At 59.7% G+C, this 15,582-nt stretch overlaps 1 protein-coding gene across 2 annotated transcripts in view; it reads left to right on the top strand.

Moving 5' to 3' along the window:
- Window positions 1–5,018: 5,018 nt before the first annotated feature.
- TRAPPC9 (trafficking protein particle complex subunit 9) overlaps window positions 5,019–15,582 on the top strand; it is a gene marked incomplete at its 5' end in the record, with an annotated part of 131,768 nt that continues 121,204 nt past the window's right edge. For both annotated transcript variants that reach the window (XM_084864667.1, XM_084864666.1), the window contains 3 exons: window positions 5,019–5,602; window positions 12,100–12,245; window positions 12,672–12,800. In XM_084864667.1, the coding sequence (XP_084720793.1) occupies window positions 5,019–5,602; window positions 12,100–12,245; window positions 12,672–12,800 (859 nt within the window). The remainder of the gene's footprint in view (window positions 5,603–12,099; window positions 12,246–12,671; window positions 12,801–15,582) is intronic.

Below are 15,582 nucleotides of genomic sequence, written 5' to 3'. Positions count from 1 at the left end.
GCGGTGTGATCCTGTAGGGCAATGATCAGCAAACTGCGGCTCGAGAGCCACATGCGGCTCTTTGGCCCCTTGAGTGTGGCTCTCCCACAAAATACCACCACCTGGGCGAGTCTGTTTTGAAGAAGTGGTGTTAGAAGAAGTTTAAGTTTTAAAAATGTGGCTCTCAAAAGAAATTCAGTCGTTATACAGTTGATATTTGGCTCTGTGGACGGAGTTTGCTGACCGCTGCTATAGGGGTTTTGCAGGGGTCTCTGCTGGAGGGCTCCCCTGGGAGGGGATTAGGAAGTTCGGGGATGCAGGCAGGCCCCTCCTCTGGCCGCCCCAGGAGCAGAAGCAGGTCTCCCCTTCTTGCTTCTCCGCCCCTCCCTGACCCTCTGGGTCCCCCCATCTGACACACAGGACAAGGCCTCAAGGTCTGGCTGCTCTTACTAAATGCCATTCTTGTGAACACTGAAATGTAGCGCAGTGTTTTACCGATGAGCTGAACCACCATGGGACACGTTTAAGCCAACTGCAAATAAATAAATAAATAAATGAATAAATAAATAAATAAATAAATAAAGTTAATACGTAATTATCCAAATCCAATGCCAATTATAGAAAAAAACAACATCAACACGTGACTGAACAAAGTAGTGTATCTGCACCCACAGTCTCCTTTTGTCACAGGTGCAAACAAGAACTTTCTCTTTTAAGGAGACTCTCCCAGCCTGGCGTTCCTTACCGCCCCCTCTCCTCCCTTCTCCTCCACCGTCCACACGCCCTGTTCCCGGGTTCTGCACCCTTTCCTCCCCCTCCCTGTCCCCCTCCCCTCCCCTCCCCTCCCTTCCCCTCCCCTCCCCCTCCCTGTCCCCCTCCCCGCCCCTCTCCCTCCCTGTCCCCCTCTCTGTCCCCCTCCCCTCCCTTCCCCTCCCTGTTCCCCTCCCCTCCCCGCCCCTTCCCTTCCCCTCCCCTCCCCTTCCCTTCCCTTCCCCCTCCCCCTCCCCTCCCCCTCCCTGTTCCCCTCCCCTCCCCCTCCCTGTTCCCCTCCCCTCCCCCTCCCTGTTCCCCTCCCCTCCCCCTCCCTGTTCCCCTCCCCGCCCCTTCCCTTCCCCTCCCCTCCCCTCCCTTCCCTTCCCTTCCCTTCCCCCTCCCTGTTCCCCTCCCCGCCCCTCTCCTCCCCTCTCCTCCCCGCCCCTCCGGTGTCTCCTCCACAACCCGGAGCGGATCGCGGCCCGGGAGCCCCGCGCATGCGCAGGAGCACGCCGGCCGGCGCCCCCCCCCAACTCGGAAGCCGCCGCTCGGAGCCGGCGCCCGAAGCTGCTCGGCCGCCCCGCTGGTCGGCTCGGCTCGGCTCGGCCGGGCCCGGTGTAAGTGCAGGGGGCCGGGCGGCGGCTGCGGGGGCTCCCCTGCGGCGGCGGCGGCGCGGGCAGCGGTCCCCGGGCGCCCTCAGCCGCGCCTCCCGCCGCCCGCCAGCGGGTGCGGTGCACCTGTCCCTCCGGCACCGTGCAGGGCTGGTCCCCCGTGTCCCCCGTGTCCCCCCGTGTCCCCCGTGTCCCCCAGCCCAGGGCCGGTCCCCGCCGTGTCCCCCGTGTCCCCCGTGTCCCCCCCATGTTCCCCCCGTGTCCCCCGTGTCCCCCGTGTCCCCCGTGTCCCCCCCATGTTCCCCCCGTGTCCCCCGTGTTCCCCCCGTGTCCCCCGTGTCTCCCCTGCCCAGGGCCGGTCCCCGCCGTGTCCCCCGTGTCCCCCCCATGTTCCCCCCGTGTCCCCCGTGTTCCCCCCGTGTCCCCCGTGTCTCCCCTGCCCAGGGCCGGTCCCCCCCCGTGTCCCCCCGTGTCCCCCCGTGTCCCCCCCGTGTCCCCCCCGTGTCCCCCGTGTTCCCCCCGTGTCCCCCGTGTCTCCCCTGCCCAGGGCCGGTCCCCCCCGTGTCCCCCCGTGTCTCCCCGTGTCCCCCGTGTCCCCCAGCCCAGGGCCGGTCCCCCCGTGTTCCCCCTTGACCCCCGTGTCCCTGCCGTGTCTCCCCGTGTCCCCCCGTGTTCCCCTGCCCAGGGCCGGTCCCCCCATGCCCCCCCTTGATCCCCGTGTCCCCGCCGTGTCTCCCCGTGTCCCCCAGTGTCCTCCCGTGTCCCCCCTGTGTCCCCCCGTGTCCCCCCCCATGTCCCCCCGTGTCACCCCATGTCCCCCTGCCCAGGGCCGGTCCCCCCCGTGTCCCCCCGTGTTCCCTCATGTCCCCCCTGTGTCCCTGCCGTGTCCCCACCTTGTTCCCCGTGTCCCCCCGTGTCCCCCCGTGTCCCTGTCGTGTCCCCACCTTGTCCCCCCCGAGTCCCCCCGTGTCCCCCCGTGTCCCCGCCGTGTCCCCACCTTGTCCCCCCCGTGTCACCTCGTGTCCCCGCCGTGTCTCCCCGTGTCCCCCCGTGTCCCCCCCATGTCCCCCCGTGTTCCCCCGTGTCCCCTCGTTTCCCCCCCTGTCCCCCTGCCCAGGGCCGCCCGATCCTCAGTGCCTCCTTCCCTTCCCGCTTCCCTCCGGCCCACGGCTCAGCCCGGGCCGGGCGGGATCTGGGGACCCCGGTGTGTGTGGAAGTGTGGGGGCTCCCAGGTCCACCAATCTTACTTTTTAAAAAATATATTTTAGCCGAAACCAGTTTGGCTCAGTGGATAGAGCGTCGGCCTGCGGACGGAAAGGTCCCAGGTTCGATGTGCACCTTGGTTATGGGCACATCCCCAGTAGGGGGTGTGCAGGAGGCAGCTGATGGATGATTCTCTCTCATCGATGTTTCTAACTCTCTATCCCTCTCTCTTCCTCTGTAAAAAATCAATAAAATATATTTTAAAAATATAATATATTTAAGAAAAATATATAAAATATATTTTAAATTATATATTTATAATATATAATATACTTAAAAATGTATATATATATTTAAATATATGTATTGATTTTTTACAGAGAGGAAGAGAGAGGGATAGAGAGTTAGAAACATCCATGAGAGAGAATCATCGATCAGCTGTCTCTTGCACACCCCCTACTGGGGATGTGCCCATAACCAAGGTACACGCCCTTGACCGGAATCGAACCTGGGACCTTTCCGTCCGCAGGCCAACGCTCTATCCACTGAGCCAAACCGGTTTCGGCCCGATTTTGCTTGTTTTTAGTCGGGTCAAGTTTCTAAGCTTGCTAAATCTCCATTTCCGGCTAATGAAAAGAAAATAGGATTCCGCTGAGTCTCCTATCTACCTACTCCAGGACTTCTGTGAGGATCAAATGAGATGAGGCACGGGAGCTTCGCAGACATTTGGTTAGAGTGTAAAATGATTGCACCTGGCTATAAAGGAAGTTGTGTTCCTGGGCTGAAGAAACTCCTAGGAGGCTAGTCACTAGGGAGAGGAAGCCGGGCGTTGCTATGTGACGTCATTACCCAGCGCCCACAGTGCCCGGTTGGCACTGGGCTGTGGACTGTGGGCCGCCTCTTGCACCATGGGGTCTTGGCAGTGTTGGCTGCAGTTTGGAGGGGTGTCCGTCTGGGCGGGGCCTGTGTACCACTTGGGGGAAGCCGAGTGCTGGGTTGTCAGAGCCAGCTCCGTGGTGCCATTTATTTTTAAATGGCCAGTGCACGTCATGGCAGCTCCTGTGTTGGGTGTCTGCCCCCTCCATGTCAGCACACGTCATAGCGAGTGGTCGAACTCCTAGTCTCCTGGCGGGACGCCCGCCTGAGGCGACAATGTGCACATCAGGCTTTGATCATGTAGGATGGGTGGTCCCAGTTCATCTCAGTGTCTTTTAAAAACATCAGACTTTTAATTTGGAGGTATGGTGTGATTTCTGTGCATCTGTGAGAAATAACAGTGAAAGAGCTTACAGACCCCGTGCCTGGTTCCTCCTGCTGGTGCCAGCCTGCCACACTCTGGTACAAGATCAAAACCAGAGTGTCCACTCGCTGGCCCTTTGAGGCTTGTGTCAGCGATCATCCTCATTTTTACTCATGATTTCACGTGGCTTTGGAGACGCATGCAGGCCTGCTTCTGGCCGCCCACGGGTTCGTGTAGAGTCAGGAGTTGGTCTTCAGATTTCCTGGCATTGCCATTTCCAGTGTGACGTCTCTGGGAGGGGGGGGAATTCAGTTCACTTGTTCATTCATTCATTCATTCACTCATTCAACAAACCCTTGGTTGTACCTTCTCTGGGCCAGCTACTTTCCTGTGGGTAATCTGATTTAATTCTTCAGCAGTACTGCCAATCATGTACTCTGGTTTCCTTTCGATACCCGACAGGATGGGCTCAGACGGCTTAGGAAAGCTCTCCCAGGGAGGTAAATGTGGAGGACCCCTCTTTTTTTTCTCTCAAAAATACATTTTATTGATTTTTCACAGAGAGGAAGTGAGAGGGATAGAGAACTAGAAACATTGATAAGAGAGAATCATCGATCAGCTGCCTCCTGCACACCCCCTACTGGTGATGTGCCCACAACCAATGTACATGCCCTTGACCGGAATGGAACCTGGGACCTTTCATTCCTCAGACCGACGCTCATCCACTGAGCCACACCGACGAGGACCCCTCTTTTTATGCCAGGCAGCATGCGGGGCATTTCACCTAGCAACCTGCCTTACCCCGATAGCTTCTCAGAGGGCAAGTTTTCTTATCTCCGTGGTTTTGCAACTGAGGAGCTTAGGCCGCCTGGAGTTCAAGTCCAGACCCGTGGATTCCACGGTGGCTCTTCTCACTGTATTCCCACTCGCTCCCTCCTTCGCGCAGCACGCTTTCCTGAGCGCCGAGGGCACCGGTGCCCGGCCGGGCTGGGGCAGAAAATGAGGGGCAGCCCCTTTTCTGCAGGAGCTCGGAGCCCCGTCCAGGAGTTGGGGGGCCTGTGGTGGGAGCTGTGGCGGTCATGTGCAGAACTTGGGGTACACGCTGTACTCCATGGCTGCACGTGGGCTTACCCTGCCTCCCGGGTGGTCAGCGCCAGCCCCGTCCCTCAGCAGCCGTCCCCGCCGACCGCGGGCTCCAAGGCTCCTTCCGTGTCTCCGGCAGGGCCTCCGCCATGAGCGTCCCGGACTACATGCAGTGCGCCGAGGACCACCAGACGCTCCTCGTGGTGGTGCAGCCCGTGGGGGTGGTCTCGGAAGAGAACTTCTTCCGGATCTACAAGAGGATCTGCTCCGTGAGCCAGGTCAGCGTGCGGGACTCGCAGCGCGTGCTGTACATCCGCTACCGGCACCACTACCCGCCCGAGAACAACGAGTGGGGCGACTTCCAGAGCCACCGCAAGGCCGTGGGCCTCGTCACCATCACCGACTGCCGCGCGGCCCAGGACTGGCCGCGGACCCTGGAGAAGTTCCAGGTGCAGAAGGAGCTCTACGGAGCCACGCTCTACGACTCCCGGCTCTTCGTCTTCGGGCTGCAGGGCGAGGCCGCCGAGCAGCCGCGCACCGACGTGGCCTTCTACCCCAGCTACGAGGCCTGCCCGGGCGTGGAGAAGCGCATCGAGGACTTCATCGAGTCGCTCTTCATCGTGCTGGAGTCCAAGCGCCTGGACCGCGCCACCGACAAGTCTGGGGACAAGGTCCCCCTGCTCTGCGTCCCCTTCGAGAAGAAGGACTTTGTCGGCCTGGACACGGACAGCAGGTAAGTTCACTCCGAGGTCCCGGTCCCGGCTGTGAGCTGGGGGTGGGGGTGGGGGGGTGTTCCTGACACCAGAAGGGCCGCGGGTGGAACTCACGGCAGGAAAGGGTAGGGAAGTGCAGTCCGTTCCTGTTCAGACTTTTCAAACGGGGACAGCCTCTGCTTTGGGGAAATCCTCCCAGGGTTAGGGTGTCACTGACTCCCCTTTCCAGCCGCATCCCCTGTGGAACCCCAGCTCAGCGGCCAGAGGCCCTGTGGCTCCTGAGCGCCCGCGAGGAGGCTCTGAGCTGAGGTGCGGTCCGAGAAATGCACGTCAGCCTGGAGACTCAGAACGGAGAGAAGTAACGTAGAACCCTCGTTAATACTTTGGTATTGATACATGTCAGATCGATAACACCCGCGGGACCGCGCCGCCCGGGCCCGGGGGAAGCTCACTTGTTCAGGGCCAGCCCGGGGCCATCGGAGAGGCCGCGTCTGGGAGGGGTCGGGACCAGGTGCCAGCTGAGCTGGAGGTGGGCCCGTGTCTCCTGGTGCCCAGACTGGGTCAGCCTGGCTCTCGCACTCGGAAGCCCCAGTGTCAGACCCAGGGGCTCAGGGCACCCCCAGGGACTCCCCAGAGCGCCCCTTACTCAGACGGGCCCGTGTCTCCAGTGTCCGCAGAGCAGGGACTGTGGCTGGGGCAGATTCTGTTAAGTGACAGCTTCACTCTGCACCGGAATTGCAGATCAGCGCTTCTGGGGCTTTTCTCCCTCTCCCTGTCTCCCTCTCCCCCTCTCTCCCTGTCTCCCTTTCTCCCTCTTCCCTGTCTCCCGGCTGCCATGGTGGCATCTGTCCAGCAGAGGACTAGATGCCAGCCAGGGCTGCACTGCTTGCCAAGACGTGGCCCCTTTGCTAGGGGAGCCGGGAGCCGTGCGGCCTGGGCTTCCTGCCTCGGGCACTCTGGTCTTCCCTCCCTCCAGCGTAGACTTCAGACGATGGTCTCGTGTGAGGAGTCACTGAGTCACTGACATGTTCACTGGGCTGAGGCCTGCTGCCAGTTGGCGCTCAGTGTGTTTCTGGCATTGACCCTAAGTAAGGTGACCAGACGTCCCGCTTTTGGCGGGACAGTCCCGATTTTTAACAATTTGTCCCGCGTCCCGCAGCCTTTTAAAAAAGTCTCAATTTTTGGAAAGACTCTTTTAAACCTCTCGGACTTTTTAAAAACAATGCGGGACGTGGAACAAATTGTTAAAAATCGGAACTGTCCCGCCAAAAGCGGGACATCTGGTCACCGTACCCTAAGGTCACACACTGCATTTCTGGTTGTTGCTACGTCGGCAGAGAAATGTCACAGAATTGAGCAAAAAATTGGCCCAGGACAGCTCTGCCCATGAGAAGGCAGATCAGCCCATCAAGCTGTGTGTGGTGCCTTGCAGGGTCTGGAATAATTTTTTTTCTTTCTTTCTTTAAAAAAAAAAAATAGATATTTTATTGATTTTTTTTTTTACAGAGAAGAAGGGAGAGGGTTAGAGAGTTAGAAACATTGATGAGAGAGAAACACCGATCAGCTGCCTCCTGCACCCCCCCCACTGGGGATATACCTGCAACCAAGGTATATGGCCTTGACCGGAACTGAACCTGGGACCCTTGAGTCTGCAGGCCGACGCTCTATCCACTGAGCCAAACCGGTCAGGGCTGGAGTAATTTTCACTTCCTCCCGGACACCTCTCTGTGGTCTGAGGGAAGGACAGGCAGGCCATGCCCACGACCCACGCTGACTGCAGTGGCCTGCTCGTGCTCCCAGGGCCCTGTGCCCGTGCTCCCCGCCCACTCCTCGGAGCTGGGGCGGGCTGGGAGTCTGGGCGGCTGTCGAGGGCAGAGCAGCTGAGCCTCCTGGGCTGTCAGTGCTCCTCCCTGTGGAGTGGGGCTCATAGTGCACACGCTCCCTGTCCTCCCGTGTCACACAGCCTGCGGTGGCAGGGCGGGTGTCTCCCCACTGCACAGGCCGCTGGGCGACTTTTGCTTACCGACTTCTCGGCTTCGAGGCCGCATCCTATTCTAACTGCTCTCCCAACGCGCGGGCCATTTGGACTCCCGTGGGATACCAGTGACCCCCGGTCAGACCCGTTCCCCTAGTCCCCGGTAACCTGCTGTGGCCCCCACGGCTCCATGGCTCTCTCACCCTTCCCACAATGCTTTGGGGCAGGGCAGAGCCCAGGTCTCACGCGCGGCTCTTGGTGGGAGGGATACAGCGTCATGGGAGATGAGGCAGGACTTTGTAGCCCAGAGGGAAGTGTCCGGGGGTAGGTCCTGCTTGGGTTTGGTGAACTGACCCCCTGAGGGCTTCCTGGCAGAAGCCGCTGACTTCAGGCCCAGGCCTCCGGGAGCCCAGGAGGGGCGGGGCTCACTCAGGCGCAGGTGTGTCCCCAGCCACCTCGGTGCCCTGCCCGCCGTGAATTCTGGGTCCTGCACACCGAGAATCGTAGCTGCCAGTTATTTTGTTCTTGCGTGTTTCTAATTTTTGCTTGTTCCTCTCTCCTTCCTTCCCCTTCCTTTCTCCCGTACCGCCCTGTGAGTGTGTTGTTGGGCCTGAGAAGGTAGGCTGGGAACGTTGTGCTGGGGACGTGGCTAGATCCCATCCGGCTGCCTCCTCCGCGCCGCCATTGCTTTCACAACAGAACCGCGCTGCTGCCTAGACCCGCGTGGCATCCTGGTCCTCCTTTTGTTTTCTGGAACTTCGTTAAAAGCCGTAGCTTAGCTGCTTTAGCATGTAACCCGCCGGCGTTTGGTCTCTGTTGGATACCTGCTCTGGGGACCTTGTTTGTTCTCACTTCGTATCTGTGACCAGCGAGCCTGTGCGGATTCTCTCGTTCGTACGAGGAAGGGCGGTGCTCACGGTCCTGGCGGCCGCAGAGGGCTCCCTCTGGGCTGCTTAGCCGAGAAGGCGGAGCCTCACCTGGTTCTGGCTTTTAACCCAGCGCATCTGGCACGTGGCTCTGGGCTGCGGCTGTGTGCATGGCGTGTTTCGTGGCCACGGCCACCGGCACAGGGACGCCGTCGGAGGAAGCGGCTCCCGGAGTTCCTCTCGCTTCCCCTGGAGCATGCCGGGACTTTGCTTCGCTTAGCAGCCTCCGAAGGGGCGGAGGCCCCTCGCAGAACAGCACCGGTCCCGTGCCCTCCCCAGCGCCCTCTCCCGAGGGTCAGGAAGACCGTGGCTCCCAGTCCTGTGGACGCCGGACTGTCCCTGAGCCGGTGCCCTCTCCTCCAGCCAGTCAGCGGGCAGAGCCAGGCACGCGGCTCACCTCCCACGGTCGTCCGCGCCCTCGCCTGCAGCAGCCTTGACCCTGAACCCCGTGTTGGCCGGCAGTGGCTGCTGCTGCGTGCGTGGAGGCTGATGTGTGTCACTGAGGGGCGTGTCCCGAAGGCGCCATCTCTGGTGGCCTGGGACTCGCCCCGCCCTGGGGGGGAGGGTTTGCCACCCCCACGCCAGGAGGCCTGGGCTCTTTATTCTTGGGTCCAAGGTGAGCGCTTCCACGGCGATGGAGACAGGATGCCTTCCTGCAGGGCTCGGCCCGTTCTGGGGCTGGGAGGACAAAACACAGATGAGGGCGGCAGGTTCCAGAGCCGGAAGCTGTGCGGCTTGGAACATGCTCCGGGGGGATCCCTGAGGGCAGGCCACGTCCTGGACCGCAGGCCTGTGCGGTCACTCACCCGCTCCCAGGGGGTTGGTGCGAGAATAGCCTCCCTGGTTCCCCCTTTCTCCCGGCTCCCCTGTGCCTGAGCCCAGGCCACTCCCAGCCGGCAGGCCCCTCTCCTGCGCCTCCTCCTGGCCTCTAAGTGACCCGGGAGAGGGGCAGCGGAGAGGGGAGGGGAGGGCGGGAGGCCTCCCTCTCAGGGCTGTGGCTCCCAGCTGTCGGCACGCAGTGTCCTGTGCGGGGGAGCGTTCAGGCAGGATGCTGTAAAGCAAATTTTACTGTCAGGTTAGGAGTGAATTCCATTGGAAAACCACGTCTCATTCACTGTCTCCCGAGGGCCAGTAGAACGGCAGCCCTGCAAACTCAGCCGCGGTTACAGTGAGAGCCATGTCACCTTGGACAGAGTCCTTTTCCTGTCAGAGCAGGAGAGCACAGCGGGCCGGGGCCCCCCACTGCCCTCCTGTGGGCGGGAGAGCTTTGTGCCGGCAGAGGGCCCGCTCTCTGGGGGGCAGGAGCGGAGGCCTGAAGGTCAGTGCTGCTTGTATGATTCTCCCGTTATTTCACATCCGACTGAGAAAGGAGTTCCTGCCTCTGCAGCTCGTTGACCTCAGAGTGAGCCCCGCGAGCAGCTGTTAAACGAGCCTTTTCCTGACAGCTGCAGCGCATGCGGCACGTTTGTGAGAACACTGGGATCCGGGGGCCCGGGTTGTGATAAAAAAAAAAACAACACATGTTTTTATTGATTTTAGATAGAGAGGAAGGGAGAGAGAGAGAGAGAGAGAGAAACATTGATGAGAGAGAAACACTGACATTGATTGGCGGCCTCCTGAAGGGCCCCCGTGATCAAGCCTGCAGCCTGGGCGTGTGTCCTCATCGGGCATCGGACCAGTGACCTCTTGGGGCGTGGGACACGCTCACCCAACTGAGCCAGCCTGGCCAGGCTGCGCTGTGATTTTGCTCTTTGCTCTTCCCTCCCCTCCTCTCTCTTTCTCCTCTTCCCAAATGCCCCCCTAGAGGTCATGGCCTCGATGGAAGGGATGGACAGACACCCAGAGGGGAACTAGGCTGGCCCGCTACGGAGGGCAGCCCCGCTGAGAGCTGGAGGAATCTCCGGGAAGGTCCTGGGGGGGGAGGGCTCTGCACTGAGTTCTCGGGATGAAGTCGGCGTGAGCCAGTGGAAGGGGTGGAGGGGGCTCAGGTGGCAGAGGGGGCGGGCAGCGGGGGGTGGGGGGCCGTGGGGAGCGGAGGTCCCTCTGCTGCTGCTGGGAGAGGAGTGGGGGGGGGGGGCAGAGCGGCCCGCGTACATTTGCACCATCCATTCATTTGGTTTTGAGAGTCTGGGGAGAAAGGGTGGGTGCACAATAGAAAGCAGAACAGGCTGGCCTTCTGGGAGCGTATGGGACCAGCTGACTCAGCACAGAATGTTCTAGGAGCTCGCAGGGACTCCTGGCCCAGCCTGGCTCGCCTGGGAAACGGACAATCACACTGAGCCTACGGAGAGGGGGAAGCAGCGAGGGGGCAGGTCAGTTCGCAGGGGAGCCCAGGGCTGTGGGGTGTGGGGTGTGGGGAAGGAGTGAGAGGGGCCGGAACTGAACTGGAGAACCTTTGAAGGCTTTGAAGGCTTTGGGAAGGTTACGCTGGGCGTGTTTGTGTGTGTGTGTGTGTGTGCGTGTGTGTGTACGTGTGTATGTGTGTGTGTGTGCGCGTGTGTGTACGTGTGTGTGTGCGCGCATGTGTGTGTACGTGTGTGTCTGTGTGTGTGCGCATGTGTGTGTACGTGTGTGTGTGTGTGTGTGTGTGTGTGTGTGTGTGAGACCAAGGACAGGGTGTTAGACGAACATAGAAGGCTCTTGAGGTGACCTGTGGGGCAGCTGACGCGTCCGGCTGGGATGGCAGAGGGCATGGATGCAGTCCTTTCCTGTGGGGAGGGCGTGGGAGCGGGGCCGTGGGAGGGGTGGGAGGGAGGCTGGTGAGTCCCCCTCTGTCCCTCTCCGCCTTAGGCGATGATCTGAGTATTTGGAACAGAAAAGCTGAATTCCGGGGCAGCCGAAGAGTTAGATCGGATAGGATGGAGCTTCGTATTGAGGCCTGTCAATGACATCTGTCCAGCTGGACACCCCCATTGTCTGGATTTCCATCCGGGTTTACTTTAGATGCTATTGCTTTCCGTGGTCAGGGAAGATTTACTGTAGCTGTGACTTTATTAAAAAATCATATCTAAGAAAGTTAATGGTCAAGAGAATATTTTAAAATGACGACGGAGGTGTAGGTGCAGTTTCTTTGGTTTCCGAGTTGACGTGGACTCGAAGCGTGCGCGTTATTTAGGGCTCACCGTGGCGGCATTTAGAGGCATCAGCGCCCGGTCCCCTCACACAGCATCGCCCGAGCTCACTCTGACTCCGTGACGGTCAGGTCTTGTCTGCAGAAGCCAGATGCGTGGCTTGTAATCGGCAGCCTCGCTCTCTTTATGAAATAATAATGCGCTTGTAGTTAAGGAAGTGGAAGGCAATCGTGTTTCTAAAAAGCTGCAACAAAGTTCCCGGCTAACGTGACGGGAACATCTGAAGAGAACACCCCCGCGCCAGGATGGGCCGGTGAAATGCATGGTGGGGGCGGTTCCTCCCCGGGACACGGAAGAGCAGCGCGGACCTGGGGCCGCTCAGCGCGCGCCTGGCAGTGCTGGCTGCTGGCTGTTGGTGTGGCTTTCGTGCCGGAGCCTCCGGTTGCCTTTACAGCTTTCCTTCTAGAGCGAGAGCTGGGAGCCGGGTAGCCACGTGCCGGGCAGAGGCTGGGCCTGCAGTGACGTGCCTCCCTCTTGTCTTCCAGACATTACAAGAAGAGGTGCCAGGGCCGCATGCGGAAGCACGTGGGGGACCTGTGCCTGCAGGCCGGCATGCTGCAGGACGCCCTGGTGCACTACCACATGGCCGTGGAGCTGCTCCGCGCCGTCAACGACTTCCTGTGGCTCGGCGGTAAGGCGGCCTGGCCCCTGAGCCGCACCGGCTTCGGCTTTATTGGTTATTGCTATGGCAGGCTGGCGTTTAAGGTGATGATTTGTGTGGCCCTCGAATAGTGTTATAAATGCCCAGATGGCCCTTGGCAGGGAAAAGGTTCCCCACCCCTGCTCCACTGTTGGTTAACTGACTGGCCGAGGGGTGGCCATTTCACTGGCGGGTGCAGTCCCTCCGTGGAGCCGGGAGCATCGGGGCAGTTTCCGGGGTGCCAGCCTTGAGGGTGGCGTGCTCCTGTTTACCACGGAGCCGGCGGTCTGTGGGCACGGTCTTCGTGGTGAGGAAAACGGCATTTCCACATCGGTGTCCTGGCGGTTCTTAGGCTCTGCGATGGGAACCGCGAACGGGTCACTGACTGACTGACTGTCCTGTTTGTTTCTGTGCCAGCTGCCCTGGAGGGGCTGTGTTCGGCCTCCGTCATCTTCCACTACCCGGGCGGGACCGGAGGCAAGAACGGAGCTCGCAGGTGCCCCGGGGGCTCCCTGCCCGCCGAGGCCGCCAACAGACACCGGCCAGGTGAGCGTCCCTCGTGAGCGGGCAGGTCACTGCTCCCGCGCCTCCGCGGCCCGCGGACCAGGGTTTCAGGAAAGGCCGTGTCTGTGCGGTCAGCCACCGGGCACACGAGACGCCTCCTTCTGGCTTTATTGAGCGTTGGTCCGTCCGGGTCTTGCGGATCCTGTGAATGGATCGCCGTGATTGCTGATTTCCGGAACACTCGCCTACATCTCAGGGTCCGCCGACCCTGACGCTCTGTGTCCGGGACCTTCTGATGGCTGTGCATTTGGGGAGGCGAACCCCCAGGCCGTTCTAATGGCCGTCAGGGCCCGGGCCTGTGTCTCATTCTCCCGGTGGTGACATTCTCTCCGTGAGGTACGTCCGATTGGCCTGTGCTGCTTAGCCCCGATGCAGCATGGACCCTCTGGCAGGGGACACTCACCTGTGCTTGCTGAACGGACTTAGCCCTCTGTGGGGCCTGCCTGTGGGCTCAGGAGGGGTAGGTCACATGGCACAGGCCACAAAGATGGCAGAGCTCGGGCCAGACACAGAACTACAAGGCGCCTTTTGTTCTGTGAGACTTTTAGCATATTTCCCCCAAAGAGGGGGCCTGCAGTGGTTCCCGTGAATGGGACGGGAAAGGCCTTGAATTCCCTTTTCTGCCGTAACCCACCGCCATTGTTAGCAAGAGGGCAGGGGCCGCCGCTGTGTACCAGCCACCGTAGCTGTGGCCCCTCCTGGGTGCCCCTCTGCAGGACAGCTGGCGTGCCTCCATGGTTTTCGGAGATCCTGCCTCCTTCGGCAGAGCTGTTCCTGACGGTTTGAGAGGAGAGTGAAGCGCGGCCAGAGAGGAGCAGGGAGAACTCCTCTGCGCCCCCCTTTCCCGTGCGCGCCCCCCGGAGTCACCCTCGTTGTGCTAACCCCCGCCTCAGCATGTCTAGGCCCTGTCTGCCCCGGGAGCTGCGGTGCTGTGAGCTCCCGATGCCCCTTTTCTCCCGGGGCCAGGCCTCCGCTCCCCGGGTGCCGGCAGAGGCCCCTGGGGCTGAGGTTGGCGTGGAGACTGGAGACCGCGCTGCTGATGCGGCTGGTGAGGCTCCAGGGACCTTCACGGCGTTTCACCCCCTTGCTGAACGCAGGCAGAAAAGTTCTCAGCTTTTTTTGAAAAACTGCTCTGTCTGCAGAAGAGAAATGTCTTTATGTAGCTCTGCAAAAACCCTCAGGAACCTGGGGCCTTTTCCGTGTGGAAGGCGGTCTCTGGGGGAAGTGCCCCGAGGCCTGTGAGAGCTGGGGGGGCGGCGAGCCCATGGAGGCCGGACTCCGCGGCCTGCCTCCCACAGCCGGGCTCCAGGCCCGAGAGCGGACTCGATCACAGGACACGCACGTTGCTTGATCTTGCAAATGAACTTCACGATCATCAGCGTGCGGTGGCAGCCTCCTCTTACATCGGGGATGGGGCGCCAGCTGTCTGAGGTGAGGCCCGGACAAGCCGATTGTTTACCATTCTGCCCGGAGTTCTGTCTGCAGCCGGAGCGCGCTGTGGTCTCTGTGCCTCGGTGCCTTGTCTGTGCCCTGGGGGAGACGGACATCCCTGCCTCCCGGGCTCAGGGAAGGTGAGGGAGGCACACAGGAATGCCCGCCTGGCCAGTGCGGCAGGTCTCGTGCTGCTGCCGTTGGAAACATGAACTCGTGACTAATGATAAAGATCCGGGCTCCATGGCTCTCAAGCAGATCTCCTCTGAGAAAAGGGAATCCCCCTCTCCCCCTTGAAGTTGAGTTATCTTAGTTTCAAAAGAATTCTGTAGTCTCTACCTATTTTTTCTTTAATTCTTTTTTGTTGTTATTTTACTTAAAAAATGTTTTTATTGATTTCAGAGAGAAAGGGAGAGATAGAAACACCACTGATGAGAGAATCACTGATCGGCTGCCTCCTGCACACCCTCTACTGGGGATCGAGCCTGAAACTGGCCTGTGCCAGGAATTGAACCATGACCTCCTGGTTCATAGGTCGAGGCTCAATGGCTGGGCTCTTTTACATTTTTGAAGACTTTTCTTGGTGACAGGAGAAGATGTGACTCTGGGTGGTGGGCAATATACAGATCTTGTAATACAGAAACCCACATCTGAAACCTATATGATCCTATTAGCCAATGTCACCCCGATAAATCTTATAAAAAAGGAAAAATATATAAAGACTTTCCTAGTAATCCAAGGTTAGAGGGTCTCCCCCCCCCCCCCCCCAGACTTGTATATGAATCTGAAAGTCAATTAATGGACACAACTTGGTTTATTAAAAAAAAAAAAAAAAAATCAACAGGACATCTGTAATCAACCCAAAAGGAAGGAAATGGCGAGTGACTGTTTCTCCTTAATGGTTATTTCTCCTTTTCTGTTGTTCTTACTTTATGAGCAGTAATCATCATCATCATGATCAAACAGCTATAAACTGCCGCACCTTCCTTGGGCCTGTTCTGGCTGCTCTCAGTGGGTTTTACCTCCCAGCGGGCGTGGGAGGGCGGGTGTCATGTCTCCGTTGGCAGGTGAGGGCCTGAGGTCTAAAGAGATGAGGTGATTGGACCCAAATCATGCAGCGGGCGAGGGGCAGGCTCGGGACCTGAACCCTGGTTGGTGTGATGACCAGGATGCTTTCTTACCTGTCCCCACATCAGCTCCCAGGGACCCGTTGTCTGAAAGTCCGTGAGCTCATGAACGAGAGGTGCTGCTGGTCTCCGCCTGCAGGGGCCTCAGGAGGAGGGACAGCGCTGAGGATGGGCATAAGACAGAATGGCAGAGATTAGGATTGCAC

Source organism: Pipistrellus hanaki (assembly GCF_964339955.1).
Source record: "Pipistrellus hanaki genome assembly, chromosome: 17".
Classification (NCBI taxonomy): domain Eukaryota; kingdom Metazoa; phylum Chordata; class Mammalia; order Chiroptera; family Vespertilionidae; genus Pipistrellus; species Pipistrellus hanaki.
The sequence above is the reverse complement of the archived record's forward strand: the minus strand, read 5'-3'. Positions and strand labels throughout refer to the sequence as shown.